The 16,253-nt window shown below is 41.1% G+C and overlaps 2 protein-coding genes across 2 annotated transcripts in view; one reads left to right on the forward strand and one right to left on the reverse strand.

The window, feature by feature from the left end:
- Window positions 1-5,811, forward strand: part of LOC111264558 (furin-like protease kpc-1) — a 106,438-nt gene extending 100,627 nt beyond the window's left edge. The window contains exons 11-12 of the mRNA XM_022840570.2: window positions 1,487-1,679; window positions 1,992-5,811. Of these exons, the coding sequence (XP_022696305.1) occupies window positions 1,487-1,679; window positions 1,992-2,196 (398 nt within the window). The 3' untranslated portion in view covers window positions 2,197-5,811. The remainder of the gene's footprint in view (window positions 1-1,486; window positions 1,680-1,991) is intronic.
- Window positions 5,812-8,304: 2,493 nt separating this feature from the next.
- Window positions 8,305-13,011, reverse strand: LOC111264559 (phenoloxidase-activating factor 1). Its single transcript, XM_022840580.2, has 3 exons — window positions 12,691-13,011; window positions 10,815-12,496; window positions 8,305-8,806 (listed from the first exon to the last, which is right to left on the reverse strand). The coding sequence occupies exons 2-3, from the start codon at window positions 12,240-12,242 to the stop codon at window positions 8,597-8,599; spliced, it is 1,638 nt and encodes a 545-aa protein (XP_022696315.1). The 5' UTR covers window positions 12,243-12,496; window positions 12,691-13,011; the 3' UTR covers window positions 8,305-8,596.
- Window positions 13,012-16,253: the final 3,242 nt, after the last annotated feature.

Genomic DNA, 16,253 nt, shown 5'->3' on the forward strand with positions numbered 1-16,253 from the left:
CATTAATTGCTGTAGTATACTAGTAAAAAAAACGCGATGGGCAGAAAAAGTTTGCTGTATAGAAGTTGAACTGTGGCGTGAGTTGGAGGGAATCATTTGAAGATTTCCGGTGTCAGCTTCTCAGACGACGTAGGCACTGAGCCTACTCTCTGACTGCTCCTCCGGTCACGGCGCTGTTTCCCGCACGCCAGAACGATTGTCATGGTAAACGAGGCCGAGTCCACAATCTTCCGAGTGACCTTGAAAGCAAACCCTCTCCCATCACCAGCTCGTCCGTGATTCATCTTCAAGCGCCTTTCCATAATCACTGCAACATCACATACAGCTAATACTGACTAATGGCAGATGATCGTTCTGTATCTTGGCCGACTGACATGGGCGTTGCTACGGCTACAACGGTTAGATGCGAGCTCGCATCAGCAGTAGCAGCTTGTTTCTACCTGTCTCTGTTGTAAGCATGAGTCCATCTCATTGTTGTGGTTGCATCTGTATATAGCGCATTTGTCAGTCCGTCATCCAGTGCGCGCGCTTAGATAGTTCTTCAAGTGGGGTCAAACGATAAAAAATAGAACCAAGGACGAAGGTTCTAGAGCGGCAGCCGCTGTTACGGCTGCTACAATTGTACGCTTAATTATAGGTGATGACCGAAGGACCAACCTAGTGCGTTTGTTTATGGGTAGCGCCCCACTCTTTCCTTTCGATGGGCTGGAACACAGGCGAATGAATACGCAAGGGCATGACATGGGCAATGATGATGAGCATGAATATGGTTGGTGCTGGTCGGTGGCAATCAACAGGTGCGTTTCCCCCCGACCGCCCTCTTTTCTCTTGCCACTCGACCCCCTCTGCTACTCTATAGAGATATAGGCGCTGACGCCGGTAGATTATCGGTTGTTCACGTTGGAACTTGAGTAGTATCTGTATCGGATGATTTACGCTTAGCAGCAGGATACCGCCATTACCTGAACTACCTTAATGGCAATGAGAGAGACTATTTTGAATGAACGCCAACAAGAGGAGAAGGAAAAGATAGAACTACAGGAAATGGGCGAGAAAAAACGACCAAATAAGCGAAAAGGAAGCCATGTCGAGTCTAGAACACATGATACGCGAATAGTCATATTAGCTTACTACAAATCGGCTATCGGCTATTTGATCGGGATTGAGTCTGATCAGATTCCAACTTGAGTTGGTATTGAGACGATCTTTAACCGTTCTGTCATGCCGATTTGCTGCTGCTAAAGCTACCACTTCGACGGCATAGACAGGACTGGATATCTATCTTAATATAACCTTGCATCTGACACAAGCACTGTTTTAGTATGATGACGTTAATGAATCTCTTGACGACCGGTGGAAATATTTATACAACTTTTGCTAGCTTCTTTGTTGCTACAACAACCCGCTTCAGGAGATAACCCGTCAAAGCCTAATGATGATGCGCTTCGTACTAAAATATACTATCAAAATTTGTCATATTTTGTAGAGAACTGCACAGCTGGCAGCTATAAACATATCACGCACTCAGGTGAAACGTTGTGCGCGCGATGCCATTATTCGTGCCAAGCGTGTAAGGGCCCTAACGACTATGAATGCGGTGCGTGTTACCCCGACGCCATTCTTCATTCGGACGGATACTGCTACAACAAAAACCTCCTTGAGAAATTGGCAGCTCATTGGTGAGTTTCTCATTCTGATAAATATATCTCGACGAAAAGACTCGTGCGAAAATTGTACGTGATACGCGAGCATTTGGTTATGGTAAAAGATTGCTATTCCTTGGTGTTCTGCATTCAAACATGCTACAAGCAGTTAGTAATGGCTTACGTTTATGACGGAGCAGTTTTAGGCGATGTACCTTTAGCTCGGTCAAGCTTATTTTGCCGACAAACATATAGTTATTGTCAACGCTATTTTATCTGTACTGCGTAGCTTTTGCAATCGGCTTATGGACTATGTTCGTACTTGTCTCTTTGTCTTTATAATGTCAGGTATTGGCTAAACGCATTGCTGACGGGCCTTACGATTTCTTCGATGCTGTGCATTATGTTGGCGTGCGCTCTAGTCTATCTGGCGTGCAGCGGAGGACGCCCAGGTCAACAACACCGCCCGTCACACAGACGGCCAAGGCCATACGAGGAACCGGCAGGCGGGCCCGAGACCGAGGAGGGCACCTTGCAGCCGCTCATCAGCTAGTTTACTGCGAACCCACAACGTCCCGTCCCGAAAGAGAACTATTACGATCACAGAACACCATCAAAACCTTACGTCAGAAACACAGAGTCATTCCTGCCGCAAATTGGGCCGTTATCTTCTCCTGGGCCCTGGCCTGTGAAGCACGCATAGAGCGGTTATCTACCCGTTACTACTATGTGTCCGGTATTTTTCACACGCAACTGCCAAAATTTATAATTGCATACAGCGAATAGTACTATTCCCGCCACTATTGACAAGAACACTACGGATCAACGCAAGAAAGCGCAATGTATCATTATTATTATTGGACAGGATGAAGGCTTTCACGTGTATCATAGCGAGCGACATTGACGTGAACTCACTTTTAAGGCCTAGACACTTCAGATAACAAAATACCCCTTAAGCCATTGATGACCACCACCAAAAGTATCGTAATTTTATTATTGAAGGGATAATATTAAAATTTTTAAAACCTTTAATTGATTGTGTTTCGGAGATTGCGAATATCGACCGAATACTTCATTAGCATAGCCGAGGGGCAAATTAAAAATTGAGTTGATGGATCTTTTAACCAATTGACAGCTTTAACGTTGTTATGTTAACATCCCAACGAAAGGGTGGACGATCTAGAAAACAATAGACCCTTCTACGGTAAGCATTTTTGTGTAAAATAAGTTCCGCTCATGATATTTTGTTATCTATTCAAGGGACCAAATGTCGACCATTCCATTTTGTGGCTATAATCTCACTGAGATTAGGCTCAGCCGTTTCGGACTTAATGGCGGTGCAAACATAGCGGTAACAAAACTTTTTAAGGCACACGAATGAGTTACTTCGTTGCTTTGAGCCTTTCTATTTTGAATATAGACGGCCTGGTTGATTGACGTGTTAACTTCTACGATCGACTTATAAATAAAATTACATCGTTACATCGCAGTGGGCTCGCTAGCATTTGATACGTCGTGACAGACCATGGCAGATTTTTCCGTTTGGGCGATACTGTTTTGTTCTGACCGCTTAAGGCGGTCTTGAGAAGCGACAATGATATATTGTGGTACTTCAACAAGAAGCCATAGACGTATCGGTAACTTTTATATACCATAAAATCTCTTGAAGTCATGCGGCCTGCACGACGACCACGGATACCTTAGGGCATCTCCGCGAGGGAGAAGCTTCGAAGAAGCTCGAATGTCCTTGCAATGTTGATCAAGAGAATGCGAAATAAAATAATAATAATAGCTATTATTATTATTATGAAGCAGTAGTTAATAGTTCACATCATTTTTGGATGGCCAAACAGGCCAAGCAGAGCAGCTTACGGTAGACATTAGCGTGTCGATAGAGAATCAAAGGTTGCAATTCAATTAAGGGTATGATCAGTGGCGAGGCCGAGCAGAATGTGTATAGTAGGGATCGATGTTTTGCAATGGCTTTTATTAAGCCGAAGAAAATAAGCAATGTAACAAGCAATGACTTTCTGGGTGCGACTGCTGGTGTACGCCGACGAATAAACAGGACGTGGCGAAGATTGTTTTTATTTTTATCTCGTGGATATTGACCATAGATAAAAAAACAACATTTTTTGATGTTTACACTCGAATCGTAGTTACTATTATAAAAAGTCAGCGGAAAAACGGTAACTTGTGGATAACGTTTGTGTTGCCTGTACTGTGTCATATACTATGTCATGTGTAATATTTTGTTTATACTGATAATGAAGCAGCGTATAATATTACATGTATAGAAATCAATCAAATATAAAACAGAATTAGATATTGAACGCTCGACCCCCCAACCTAACTCCCCCTGCCCGTAACCGGTCAGCATATGAAAATGCTTAATCAAGGGGAAGGCGGTATCTTCCAGAAGTAAACGAGCTGGCGGGCGTTTTCAAATTCTATTGTGAGCATACTTAAACGCTATTAACTTCATGCAAGGAATGAACTAGATGCTAGATAAAACAGCGCTAAACATTTATCGTCCTTTTTCTAAAGATAAAAGGTGAATTCCCGTGACCTAAAGCAAATACTACAATTTGTAGTACTACAACAAGGGTTACAGGATGACTAGGTTTTAGTCTCTTAGAATTTCCTTGCACAAAGCGACCTATGTATAAAGACCTACTTATGAAGGTATTGAATTCAACATCTAGTCGAAGCACGTAATCCTACACTACTCGATCATGCTGCGTATTCGAACACCCGAGGACAATATAATAACAGAATATATTTCCAGGTGGTAAGACTCGTATTTAGCCAGTTCTTGCTAATAACAAAGGGCAAAATTTAGTCAGCTATACATTTTTCCAATGGTGATTATTAACCAGCAGTAGGGGACGGGGGTTATGAAGCCTGAGGCAACGATACCTCTCATGTATTATCTTCAGATCGCGACCATTTATAAATAGCAGCTAAGGCACCACCAAAAAATTTGTCCCATTATTTCGATATCTATATATATTGCACATACCTCGACAGAACCAGCACATACATGCATGTTTTTATTTCTCCTACTTAAACTTTCAAGTTATATCTGGTTACGTGCATTGTATCGGGAATACGCCATCTGCTTCGTTAACTAAAAGAAATCTGTTGCGCGGAGACACATTCCACTCTGTTGGGGAATACCTTGAGCGATGCCTTAGTTTGTATTATGACAACTATCACGTAGCGCTAACTGTGTGTTAGATAGATCATTTTGATACAGTATGCCGAACGGATAATATGATGCAATGGCACTAGTGGTAGTGGAGAATATATATACAGTGAATATAGTGTTGTAATATCATGATTTAAAAATTAGTATATGCAGAGATATTGAGACGTTTGTTATTATACTATATTCATCTCTGATCTTGAACTTTTTGGCTGTTCAAACGCATCTGAGAGCAACCGGCAACAGTATAGGTACATCAAAGATGGCCAAAGTCGCGAGTTAATATGTTACATTTAACTTATGTTGAAATCTAACAAAAAAGAGAAAGTTCAACAGACGAACTAATTGATCTTTAGGTGCCGAGGTAAGCTGGATAATTATTCATGCAGCAGTTATACAGCTCATCTCAAATGCATGTAGACGTTACTTAACGAAATCCTAGAAAGATAAGCAAAATAAAAGGGGGAAAACTGTACACGGTAAATATATCGTATAAATACACGGTGATCATACGTTTGTAATTGTGTATGTATTGTAGGAAGGTGTTTGAGGAGCTATTATTTATTTTAGTAGCGAATGGTGATAGATTGATGACGTATGAGTTGAACGATAGTGGTGATTAAGTAAGAGGCGAAAAGGGCCGAAGAGATAGACATATGTGGTCGTGATCAATGTATGACTGATGATTTTAACTCGTACAATGCTTAGTAAGCAAGGCTTAGTCGCGTCTGGGGCGCCCTGGCTGAGGCTTGCTGTATGTTGTAGAATGGGTCGTCTTATTGTACAGAAATAGTTGAATGAAAAGGAAAATAAGGTATTGTATGAAAAGCGGAGGCGAAGTAAAATCGGCTTGACAAATGTCCTCAATCGATATTGAGATAGATTAACGGTTGGCAACGAAGATTTTTAAGGGAAGAAAATAGTACAGAAATAAATTGACGAAATATTTATTTAAAATAATTGGTGTTCTCATTTAAATGTACAGTTTATGTACGGATATTTTTATATATGTTTGTTGCAAATAAAAACTAGAAAATGTCAACTCAGCATGGAAGGCCAGCGAAACGAAGTTCTTAATATTGTGTCCTTTTGTTCGCAGTGGTAAGAGCACGTGAGCGTAGAAAACGAGGGGTTTTTCAAACACACATTTCTAATTGAGCTGAACCAATGAATTTCTTGCATTGTAACACAAGAAAAATAAAAAAGATTTTCTAGCATTAAAGAAAAACTCAAATGATTAACTGAAGCAGTGCTGCTCGAAACCGTAGGACTTATCTACATGTTTGGCGCGGTTTTTTAAAAACTACAAAACTGTAGCTTTTTGTAATAGACTGTAGCATTGAGGAAAGTAGTCTTCTAAGTGCATGTTCTCCCACATAAATGTATTCGAAACGTCCCGTAGGAGGGTTCTATGCTAGCGTTCCCTTAATGGTTGTCTTTGTTCATATCAAGGAAGCTCCTGTCAATGCTGGTTTCTATATGTGTTTATTGACAGGTCATATGGGTCGAACCTTGCCAGTCTGTCTATAGTGCTTAGAACTGTTAGGAACAGTTCAGATCGTTTAGAGGTCCTCATGATAGGGTAGGTGGTAACGTGTTTGCACAATAAACGTAAATGCTCGAGGTGGTCTGGGATCGCGATTGGGCAAACATACATTTTGTTCCTTGCTGGAAGCCTGCTCTCAAAAACAATCGTTTATGGTAGTACTGGACCTAAGTTCACAACAGCTAGGATCGTTTTGAGCTTAAGCCACGAAGTGCGATATAAGCTTAATAAATGATCTAACTTCCGTTATTTGCATGCTTATTCGTGATAACGTATTGTCAGAAATGGACTATTATGTGAGGTGGTGACGCGAAGAAAATTAGGGCTAGACTTTAAATAATGTGCGAGTTGCGTAACTCATAGCCAAATTACGAAAATTTACGAAATTCTATAATAATCTTCTCAAAAGATCCTTTAGAAGGCCCCGTCTATTGCTTCTGGTCAACGTATTCAATGAATAAGTTGAGAGTTTTCGAAATGCTACACACAATATCGCTACAGGCTTCTAACAACAAGACGGAGCAAGCAAGGCTCAGTCTAGATTTAGGAGGATAGTCAAAGCAGTGTAGATTGTCGTTTGTGCTGGTCTGTTTTTGTGAGAGATACGATAATCGTGATGGGCAAGGCCTATTAGGTGTTTTGTTGGTTATTGAAAGGTTGAAGAGTATTGAAGGCTATTGAAAGAGAACTAACTATAGATAAGAGCAACTTCAAGTTAGAAAATCAGCTACAGAAACTAATCAACTTCCAGAAATCGTAACTGTAAGAGGCTCGTAGTTATTTCCGGGATACGATTTTTAATTTGCAGCGACAACGCCAATCGGAGTCCAGTTCGACTAAGTTATCTTAGTAGCTTAAGGAAGTTAAAGTCGGTCAATACATAACAACTTCGCCGAGATAACCTAATCGCAATAGATTGGTAGAAAAATTACTTGAAGGATACAAATGCCCTACTCGAAATTGGTTTATCTTGCAGGATAAAAATGAAAAGCTCTGCTAGGATTATGGAACATGTCAGATATAAATAATGTCTATCTTGGAAGACCGGCGCGCAGCGGGTCACCAAAAGGCAACGTAACCGTTAACTTATTGCACTTCTCTATTGTTGGATCGTTGGTACTTCATAGAAAACTCGATCTTGAAACATTAGGAGAAACGATAGAGACCAGCACAGCCAACAGGCGACTTCTATCATTCCACTTCAACGTGTGCCAGCATTGCTTACTATGAAATGAGTCTGGTGTCGAGTTGACCGGTAGCAGTATTTCGCTTGTGACCGTCCAGGAAGATGCTTCGCTTACCAATAATGATTAAATATTACCACCAAACGATACTGAGGCAGGATGCGGAGATAAGTGGAGACAATGCCTCACGCTACTTTGAAGAAAAGAAAATCATAACATAGCAAGTTTTTATGCATTCACCTAATACTATCATATCATCCTATCCTGCCGCTCACTGACTATAAAGGTGCACGTTCGAAAATTAATCGGTTCCAATCTGTAGTATGGCTTAAGTATTGGTGGCAGATTATCGAAATAATTATCTCATGACTAATTATTTGGCTTCAAGTATAATCAATATATCCTTTACCTATGCAGGATATTAGCTGCTATTCTAATACGAATTGTCAAAAAAATTCACAATACGATAATGTACCACCGCGTTCTTCATGAAAACCTCACTACCTACTAAAAGGTTCTTCGTGACTGAAATTCGCCTCAGGGGGGATTTAAATTACGTGGTGTAGTGATATACATAAGCTTTCGATATTACGCCATGGTGACTGACAAAAATCAGAGGCCATTGATATCTGTACGAATGCAATTATCGTCACGTCTCCATCTTTTACTTGTGTTAAAGCAAGCCTTTGACCACGTTTTAATTTTATTTAAACAAGCCACCAGTTACGTTGTAGATAGTATGTATGTAATATATTTATTCATATATTAATAGTAAACCTTTACAATTGTCCGGAAGCCATTCCGAGACAGATGCTTTTCAGCTGGGCCTCAGAGGTGTTAAGAGGCCCAGTTTACATACTTGAACTACAACGAGAGGCTGACAACTGCTACGAGCGAGCTAACTTTTCCGCGCAACCTACTCACTCTGCTAGATACAGGAGACAGGGGTCGTCGACATAACGAATCAATGATTTGTTAGTGGATGCGAACACCATCATTTTTTTTCAGTTTTATTCTAAAAATGATTGTTGAGCCAGTCAAGATATTTTGTAACTCGTGTATATGCGCCGGGGTAGCCAGGCGTGGCGCATTTCTTTCCAAAGGACACTACACCGATGAGGTAGAACTTTGTACCTTCATTATAGACGAGGGGACCACCAGAATCTCCTTGGCAGGAATCTTTTCTGCCGTCACCAGCACAGAGGTACTCTTCAGTGATTGACACCTGAAAACACGCGGATATAAGATGAGAAACAGAATACGTTAAACCATGAACTGGTATGACAAAAGATCTATGCACGTCGTCCCATAGCTCGAGTCTATCACCAATCAGATGTACCCGGACGGCCCGTTGGACGGGAGCAGTTTCAGAATCAAGCCAGCGAGACATAATCGGAAGCTTGTAGACGAATTTTTCTTTATACAAACTATATATGTTCGAGATTTTGCTCATATACAATATTAACAAAGTGGGCTCTATTAGCTTTCTTCATGAGAAGCGTTACTCAGTTTTCGGTTATTTTTTCGTATACGCATCGGTAACGTTGCGCAGATAGCAGTACGGGTATTCTCTTTCAATTTGTTCGTTGCTCGTGGATTGTCGTAGTGCACCTTGCCTTTTAAGTTATTTCAAAAAGGAAGTCGAGCGAAGTTATGTAATATGATCTGGAGGGGGGTATTGGACATCGCCCTGCGTCTTGGGAGATCAACCGTTTACTGAAATGACACGACACTGATGACGTGATAACGTTATAGGTTACATGGTAACTCTTGTTCTTGGTATATGACAACCCACAAACGGACGACAAACACAGATACCGCCGGATTTATGTAAAAAAAAAAAAGTAAAAAATTAGTTAAAACGAATAACTGTTATGAAGAAAGCCAACGCAGCCTACCTTATTGATGTTGGATTTGAGTAAAATCCTAAAGGCATAACGTTTGTAATAGGGAAAGATTTACGCATATACGTTGAGTTGTCCCTCTTCTGTTGGCAGTTACTCTCTACCAGATAGCCGTTTCTGTAGCACAAATGAAAACTAGAGTCTAAAATGCTCCATTAGCCTTCGAAAATGGAGCATAACAGCTATCACTGTTATGCTTCCGAATGAGAACCTTTTCTTGCTGAAAATCAATCTAATCTATGTGTTCACTATTGTTAATAGTAGTATTGCTAAAAATCATTAATCTTTGAAATTGTATTTCTAATACAAGGCTGAAGTTTCTTCAGAACGAGCTCGGCTGATGCTACACATGCTTTCCACGTTTAATTTCTAGTACTTAAATAGTTACCCACAAAACGTTTGCAAGCTGACTTTTTGTTTAAAGTTGGACTCGGAAACAGCATTTTCTGAAGTTATATCTATAATGTCAATGCGGAAACAACTATCGTTGCCATAAAGCAAGCTTTGAAAGAGTGCAGCCTGCTCAAAATGTCCGACGTCAATCGAAACTTTCGTTCTAAATGGAGCATAAAATCTATTTGTCTTTGTATAAAAAAGCAAACAAAAAAAAAACATTATCTTTCGCTACTACGCTTCATGTTGTCTATGACTATGCACGAGAATAGGAAATTAAGTTTTATCAATTGGCGTTGCATTCATAATAAGATGTACATACTGACGAATATTTCCATCGTTGTAGTAAACAAATGGGGCTTTGCGGTTACAGATTTCGTGTACCTAGAGTGTTTGAAGTTTTCATTTCAAAGTTGTACATAACATAAAGTAATAAGTGAAGGTTTGATTTAAATTGGGAGCAGTCACTGAGCGGACTATAGAAATCGCGCCAATTGCAGCACGAGTACTGGCCGGTAACAGTGGTACGTAATTTGAGCCTATCGTAAGCGGTAGCGGTGCCACGCTCATCTCAAGTAAGCTACAAAAATAGAGAAAGCCGACCCTTAGTTCGTCCTCTAAGTACCTGCGAACATTGCGACTCTCTAGATGGCGATTTAGTATAGGGTCCAGAAATACACGGAGGAACCAGTCCAGCCTGTCGTATTAAAAGATGGACGTGCTCATCGCTGCGAAGGACGAACTTGAATAGTTGGGCCCGAATTTCGCCAGAAGACGTAAACTAATACACTCAAACAACTAAGTTCACTTAGCAAAAATGTCTACCGTGTTATTATCAGTATCACAAATACCTCTCAATGACGACTTAACTGAAGTTAAATATATGAAAATAAAGGCATCCCGACTTCTAAAAGGAAGTGTGGCCATGTAACTTACCTCCCGTTTGAATGCCTCCTTACATTCTTCCTGTGGCCATATTCGAATGGTAGCCTGTTTGAGCACGTTGCTACCCTGGCCATCGTATTTGGTGTAGCCCCAACCAGTAACGATAGCGATCTCTTCATCCAAATTGCCATAGACATCGTCATAGGGCAAGCAAACGGGTTTTATATAGTCGTTGAATTCGACTGGAGTCTCGAGCTCCATAATTGCAATGTCGTTCTTGTATGTCTTTGAATCGAAGTCGGAATGCCGGCTGATTTTGTCCACCTTCAAGTCCTGTGTAACACCTGCTGGAACATCGTCAGTGGTTACAAGATTGTGATCACCCAGCCGAATAAGAAATAGCCTCGTAGGTAGATTTTGTGATCGGCTACCAGACACGACGCAGTGGGCAGCTGTTATGACGTGCTTGTTCGAGACGAGTGCACCTCCGCAGGCCTGTAGCCAGCTGCTTCCAGACTGTATGTAAATAGCAGCCATCCATGGGAAACTTCCAGGAATGGCTTCGGATCCGCCGACGATGCGAGATATGCCGTGGCCGACACCACACCGGGCGGGAAGGAAGCTCGGCTTGCGTGGCCGTTCTTCCTGAGACGAAATCGTACTCGAACGTATTGGTGCCGTTGTTGGTTTGGCAGTGACGGTGGCCGAAATCGGTACATACGCAGGTCGGTACGTCGTGCTAAAATGAAAAATTTTCTGGGGTACCGGTCTCGGGTAGTGTGGGTATTGGGGATACAAGGACTGGGAATAAGGTGTGTTATGGCCATACTCGGGGTATTGTTGTTGTTGTTGTTGTCGTCCATAATAACTTTGGTATTGAGGGTGTTGCTGGTGGTTATTCCCATACCAGTCATAGCCATACCCGTAGAATGGTGCTCGGGTTGTTGTTGTTGTTGTCGTCGTTTGGTAGCCATAATAGTAGTTCACTGTCCATCGTACGGGGCAGCACACGAGGGGCGTCCGGCCCTGATATCCGCAAAGGAAACTACGCAGATAAGACGAATCCCGGATTCGATAGATACCCGGACATTGACGTACGGTGTCGCAAATACCTATTTCACCAATTGGCGCCCGGCATCCTGCCGAATTTTGACGGGGCAATACCGAGCGACTCCCTATAGCTGAGGGCGACAAATCAACCTTGTCATCATCTTCAGACACTGTCACTGGCTGAGAAAGCAGGTCTTGCACGGCGTTAACATGAGAATCTGCATCTGTGGAGTTATCCGCTACCGTCAACACTTCAGCCGGTATCGGTATAGTGCTTACTTCAGCTGGCAGTAATTTCGTCGTCGTCGTCGTCGGAGCAGATGTTGTAGCTGTCCCTTCAAAGGAGGTGACGTCTTGCCCGAGAACGCCACTGAAGGCTGCCGAAGCTCCTAGCAGAACGGCGAACGGGTATAGATTTTGGGATAACATCCCTGCTGTACGAAGCAACAAAAAGTTTCGTGCCGCCCACTGTTTATTTCTCACTTGTCACAAAGGCACACAGACGCTAAACAGTGAGCCACTTCACGACGAATGATGCCTGGAGAGTATCTGCGGGTTGCACTGTTGGTATCGTGTGTGTCGGCGTCACTAGCTCTCTTATTTTTGCGAGGGATCTTTTCACAATCGGGTGAGGAGAACCACACTTGAGAATACGAGGATGTATTCCAGAGGGAGGGAGGAGGCTGCGGAAGAAACGTTGTCAGTTTACAGGATGTCTGGCTTGTTTTGAATGCATGATAAAACTGGTTGAACAAGCTTCACAAGTTAACAAATTAGGTTTCGCATTTGCTTAAGGATATCTCAAATAATATTTTTAAAATACCACGAGGTAACTCAGTAATATCTTACGTTTATATAATAGTTTTACTTTACTTACTGTTGATCGAAAGCTAATCTAGGTTTAGGCGTATTTGTTCTATTGAAGCCTAGATAACTCGTGAGCTTCAGTTGTTGTGATGCTCCGGATCGTCAGTTTGTTGATTCCGGATGAATCGCAAGGTAACATCATCATCATCATTATGAGCAAAGTCCATCTAGGAAGCCGTAAATGTTTTAGTCGTTTGTTGCGATGGGACCGTCCGGGATCGGTCAACCTCGGCGCCTGTTACTTTGTGCCTCCTCAAGAGCAGCAACGACAATCCAAAACTACAGAAGAGGCTCTGACCTGGGCCGCCCCTAGTCTTCTTGTTAATCATTTACATGTGCGTCTATATCCGCTGATGCTTCTACATGAGTTTGTGGCCGCATTGCGTTTATCTAGATGTATGTTTCCATGCGCTTGTGACGTTCTAAGTACTGCAAATGGAAGGATTTCGTAGTACGCGCACGTTTCGTTATTGGTGACGCTGCTGCCACCCCTCACCTACAGCCTTGCAGAAGTATTTGTCGTCTATCTGTTTAGTACTATTTTTTGAGTAGTGAGATGGAACAGCCAACTGCATAGCATCCCATACAAATTCTTAAATTATTCGAGCCCGTTGATAAACCAAGTCGTCAACCGATTTGAACCTTTTCATCTTCGTCAGCATTTACTTCGAGGATAAAAAAAAAAGATTACTTTTATTTAAACTCCGTTCTATCACTCGCAGGACAGACCGTCGCGGTCTTGCAGGCTCTTGTCGCTTTTCTATGCTCTTGTTTTGTAAGTGGCCAGTATTGCGAGAAGGGACGGCAAGGGAAAACGGGCGTCAGCTGGCAGATTTCGCTCGACAACGCCGTCAATTTGGCCTAGCTTGCCTAGTGACATCAGGTGACATGAAAGATTCCGTGGACTGTCTCGCGTTCCGAGACGCTTGTGACCGGTTTTTTGCACAGTGATGTTTCGACATTGATACTCAAACGTACACACATACATACTCGCTGCATACACGCATGACGAATGAATAACGCCAGCTAGACTACACAACATCCGCGCGTGGTGGTAATGACGACGTTTTTCACCAACGGTAAAACAAGGATTCAAGGAGCCGGACGAATAAGGCAAGACCAGCACCGCAGGAGGTCAACATGAGATTTTTAAAAAAAAGTAGTAGTAGTCATTATTCGATCATTTCTAAAAGCCTTCGAATAGACATACGTCTGACTTGCTGGTATATATAATACTCAAGTTTTACTTTTCACCGTCACATACCGACACTGTGGCAACTGAAAGAGAGAAACAGAACAATCAGATGTATCAGAATTGAATCAAGGATATTTGAGTGATGGACTGGCGACGCTGCGATGGTCAGCCGAGAGTGGCAGGGGCACCATTAGTGAATTCTTCAATATCTTCGAAGCATGAAACAGATCTTTCGCGGTGTATATTGATAGTGATAAATAGGAGATTTACTATAAACGATTCTATTCATCGGAGACGGTTTCGTATGATGAAGTACTTATAGCGTATGATAATAGATATATCTCGATAACATTATAGATATGGTACAAAAATGCGCGCCCAACGACAGGTTTAAATGCTAACGGAAGCCACTGGTTCTATTTAGGAAGTTAAATTATTTTGATAAATTAATTAAATTGATATGCGAGTGTTATCATTTCGTTCGCCTGCTAGTGTAAATAGTGTTTGAGAATGTCTCCTCAATATGTCTCTAAGCGATAAATAAGCTATGTATAGGGCGCAACTTTTTTAGCCTACGAATTCAACCGAGAGGCGCCACCGTATTATTTGTATTTGTGTTAAACTAAAGCTTTTTCTATTTTGTGGCGGATATTTTCAACAATATGAGATTTTGTGCGGAATGGTGTTTCGATTAAGAGTGAGCATTTAAATTCTGTTCTGCTGTTTGGTGTTGTTAAAACTCTTTCAAACAAAGTCTTAATAATAGATAACGAAAATTCTCTAGAGGAGGCGTTTTATGTATATTTATATATTATCGAACTTACAATTCATATCTCGAACAATCGCAACGAGCCGAGCTATTCGAATTCGTAACTCAACCGGATTCATCACAATGTAATGAATCAATTGGTGTGTGTCATTGCTCGAGCCTGGAGTGTTTTTGAGCACTGTAAAAATATTTATCATATTTTTTCCTTATTATATTATCCTGTGATTGAAAAAAAAGTCATTCCAATATATATTTCTTAATATTAACCATGTATATATATATATATATATATATATATATATATATATATAGAGAGAGAGAGAGAGAGAGAGAGAGAGAGAGAGAGAGAGAGAGAAAACAAGGATAACACAGAGAGGAAGCAACCATTGTAACACAAAAATTGATGTGACTTTTATTCAGATTTTTCGATATATAAAGGATTCCAAGAGTCATCACGAGCTAGCTAGGAATGGACTAGTTCTAGACCTACCGAAATTCCGTTTATCAAGTTGAGTCAAATATATTAATAACTTTTCTAATCATTGTTGATTTCTTTATTGTGTTGGCCATCGTTTTTAGGGCTCTAAAAATATGTTATATCTGATTTAATTCATTGTATGAAATTAATAGTTACTGTATTTGCTAAAGGCATTTATTTTTTGCGCTCTATTCACGATTTTCTACCGTCCACTCTAAATATTAGTTTTACTCTAAAATATTGTTAATTTGTATTATTATGAACGTCATTACTAGCCTTTAACCACATATAAGAGAGGGCTTACGTGTGAACTTGAAAATTTGCCAATTATCGTTTTACATTCATAGTAACGTAGGTTTTTTTTTACATGCATATTACGAGGGGAAAACCAAAATCGCGGTGTCTTATCATCTATAACATTACTTTTTATTGTCTATTCAAACGGACAATTCCTTAGCAAAAATCTTCTTTGATTCGTTCGACCGACACATCATAGCTTTATGGGTCCGCAGCATTTCGGATATTACTACGAAGACTTTTAAGGAGGAGTTTTTAAGAGATGTTTGTGTATGATCGTTGATATGACAATGACGAAAGATGTTTTGTACGGCCAGAGTAGGCTTTGTCTATGCGTGGGTCAGTTCGGTAAGTACGAAGCCGTTGAGATTTATTTCTTTACAGGTATGCGCTAATACATTCATGTACGAGCAGGATTTCTAGTATTTGATAAGATGCAAATTAAGAACTCTGTCCGCACACAGATAAGATCGTACTCTGATAACGCAGCTCGATTATAGCCACGCTAAGCTGCTGCCTTCCATGTTGCTCCTTTTAAGGCCTGAATCCGTTACGTACGATTTTTTCGATGGGAAGGGATATTTTTCTCTATTCTTTTTCCCCGCGTCTCGTATTCTGATCGCTACCTTTCATGCTTCATTTCTAGAAAGCATTTTTTCTTTTTCCTTAAAAGTAGCGCTCCGTATTGCCGATGCAGGCCAACGTCCCGAAATCAAGACAAAAAGTTATGGCAGTTCCAAGGATACCAAGTGCCAAGCACCATTGATAGTAAAAATCCACGAGTACCCCATATAAAGTCACATATAACATCTTCTCTAGATTTCGAGCTTTCTT

Source organism: Varroa jacobsoni, unplaced genomic scaffold (assembly GCF_002532875.2).
Source record: "Varroa jacobsoni isolate VJ856 unplaced genomic scaffold, vjacob_1.0 scaffold_873, whole genome shotgun sequence".
Lineage (NCBI taxonomy): Eukaryota > Metazoa > Arthropoda > Arachnida > Mesostigmata > Varroidae > Varroa > Varroa jacobsoni.